Below are 2346 nucleotides of genomic sequence, written 5' to 3'. Positions count from 1 at the left end.
GTGAGTAGAAATTATAAATTGAAAAGGTTTTTAATTCTGTAAATGATATAAAGTGTAAGCAAGGCCATGTTTCATTTTATTTCATTGCTGAAGAGAATCGCAACAATCAGCGGCGTTCAGTGTGTTTTTCTTTTCTTTCTGATCAGATGAAGAGAGACGAGATGCACACGATGATCAACAGACGGATGTGAGGATAGTTCTTCTGGGTCAAACTGGTGTCGGGAAAAGTGCGTCTGGAAACACAATCCTGGGACAGAGAGAGTTCAGATCTAAGATGAGCTTGNATGAAGAGTTAATAACAGAGATAGCGAAAAGTGTTTATTTATCCAGTCCTGGGGCTCACGCTTTTCTCATTGTGTTTCCTGTGAATATAAGACTCACTGATCAGGAGTTACAGATTCTTCGAATGATTGAGATCATGTTTGGAGAAGAAGTGTTAAAATACTCCATCGTTCTCTTCACTCATGGAGATCAGTTGGAAGAAGAGCCTGTAGAGGAACTCATTAAAGACAACTATAGAGTTAGACGTCTAGTAGATCAGTGTGGAGGAAGATATCAGGTGTTCAACAATAAAGATCTGAATAACAGAGAGCAGGTGAATGATCTGCTGCAGAAGATTGACTCAATGATAGAGCAGAACGGAGGACGACACTACAGTAATCAGATGTTTGAAGATGCTCACAGAATCAGACTAGAGGAAGAAGAGGAAGAAGAAAGGAGACAACCAGAAACCAAGTGTGTCTGTAGTTGACGATTGTGCATTCTTCGAACACGGTTAATGACAGAGATCCTCAAAGATCCTGGACCTTGTGCTTTTCTTGTGTTTAACGCCTTTAATAGATTCACTGATCAAGAGAAGTTTCAGTGTTGAAGAAATTTCCAAATACATTCTATTTACTCTGGAGATTTGCCAAAAGAAAACTCTCCAAAAAAAGCACAGGTTAGTTGATCTAGTTGATGGAGGTAGAGTTCACATTTCAGTTGATTAATGATTATCATGATCATTTGTATCAAATGATGCCTGGTTTATCGATTTATCCACTTGCTTTGTTTCTACTAGCTATTGTTTGTCATTGCACCCTTTTAGTGCTACTCTTTTTTTGTTGCATGTACATTGTGAAATTTCATTGAGCCCTGGAAAGGTGCTATAAATAAAGCTCTTTTGAAGATGCTTTCAAACTTTTCATTGCTCTTCCAAAACTCCCGAAAGAAAACGAAGAGCCGGTGGTTGCTCTGAGAGTTTGGCTAATTCTTAAGAATTTGTACAAAACTTCACACAATTTTTTGTATGAATTTCTACGAAATAACGTGCACCTAACCCCGCCCCTAAACCTACGTCACCAGGGTTCAGTGTTGGCCACGTTACTTTAAAAAAGTAATTTGTTATAGTTACAAGAAACTGATAGTAGGAGAGCGCCAGCCAATGAGATTGTCTTTCATGCATTAGCCCCGCCCACTACCAGAGAAAGGGGCGGTTCTTAAAAGCTAAAGGATTCCAAAGGAATATTTTAACAGGAAAATACAACAAAGAATGTTGTTTACATGTATCTTTGCGTGCGTGACACAAAGTAAAAAAAGAGTTTATGGTATGTCAAACACAGCTACACTGCGTGCTCATTTAGATGGACTGAAAAACAATACTCTAATAATATCATTATGAATTATGACACATTAATTAAGACACATTCTGTCACCAGTAACGGTAACGCCGTTGTAACAGGAACAAACAAGGAAAATCAAAACGGCCTCTTGCTCTATTTTCTTTCTATTCTATGTTTTCTTTTTATTTATTATATAATTTAAAAAAAAAATAGCTTATGTGTATTGCGTTACTAACTGAGAGTTGTTATAACACGTGTATATCATTTGTAAGTCGCTTTGGATAAAAGCAAATACGTTTATAATGAATTACATCTTCAAATAACATTACATCTTAAGTCTTCAAATAAAGTATTTTGTCATTTTTTGTTTTATATAAATACAGCCTATATATTAACTTTTTTACCGAAGTCCAACTTCAGCTGTGTACTTTTCGGTATAAAATATATTCAGTTTTCCGGCTGATGGACGATGTGGTGTCTCTTATATGATTACATTATTATCAGACAGACGTAACAGAAGACGGAAAAACGAAAAAAGATGAACTTGTTTTGGGGTCATCCGCCGTCAGCTGAGCTTTAAGACCGCCAGAAGAAACATGAATTATATCCAGCAGCAAGAAACAAAAGCACAAGGTTTACCATCTTTAGACGTAACAACCATCATGACTTTTTACTGAACTCTTCTTATTCGTGAAAATTTTTCACCCACCAAGCTAATGGTGCATTTGAATTTCTGTGTTTTATA

At 36.5% G+C, this 2346-nt stretch overlaps 1 protein-coding gene across 1 annotated transcript; it reads left to right on the top strand.

Moving 5' to 3' along the window:
* Positions 1–142: 142 nt before the first annotated feature.
* Positions 143–1171, top strand: LOC122357997 (GTPase IMAP family member 9-like; the record flags this gene model as incomplete). The annotated part of the gene is made up of 1 exon (XM_043257709.1): positions 143–1171. A coding segment is annotated over one exon (609 nt), but the record flags the coding sequence as incomplete, so codon positions are not given.
* Positions 1172–2346: the final 1175 nt, after the last annotated feature.

This window comes from Puntigrus tetrazona, chromosome 14 (assembly GCF_018831695.1).
Source record: "Puntigrus tetrazona isolate hp1 chromosome 14, ASM1883169v1, whole genome shotgun sequence".
NCBI lineage: Eukaryota > Metazoa > Chordata > Actinopteri > Cypriniformes > Cyprinidae > Puntigrus > Puntigrus tetrazona.
Note: the sequence above shows the minus strand (reverse complement) of the source record. Positions and strands in the feature narration are given on the sequence as shown.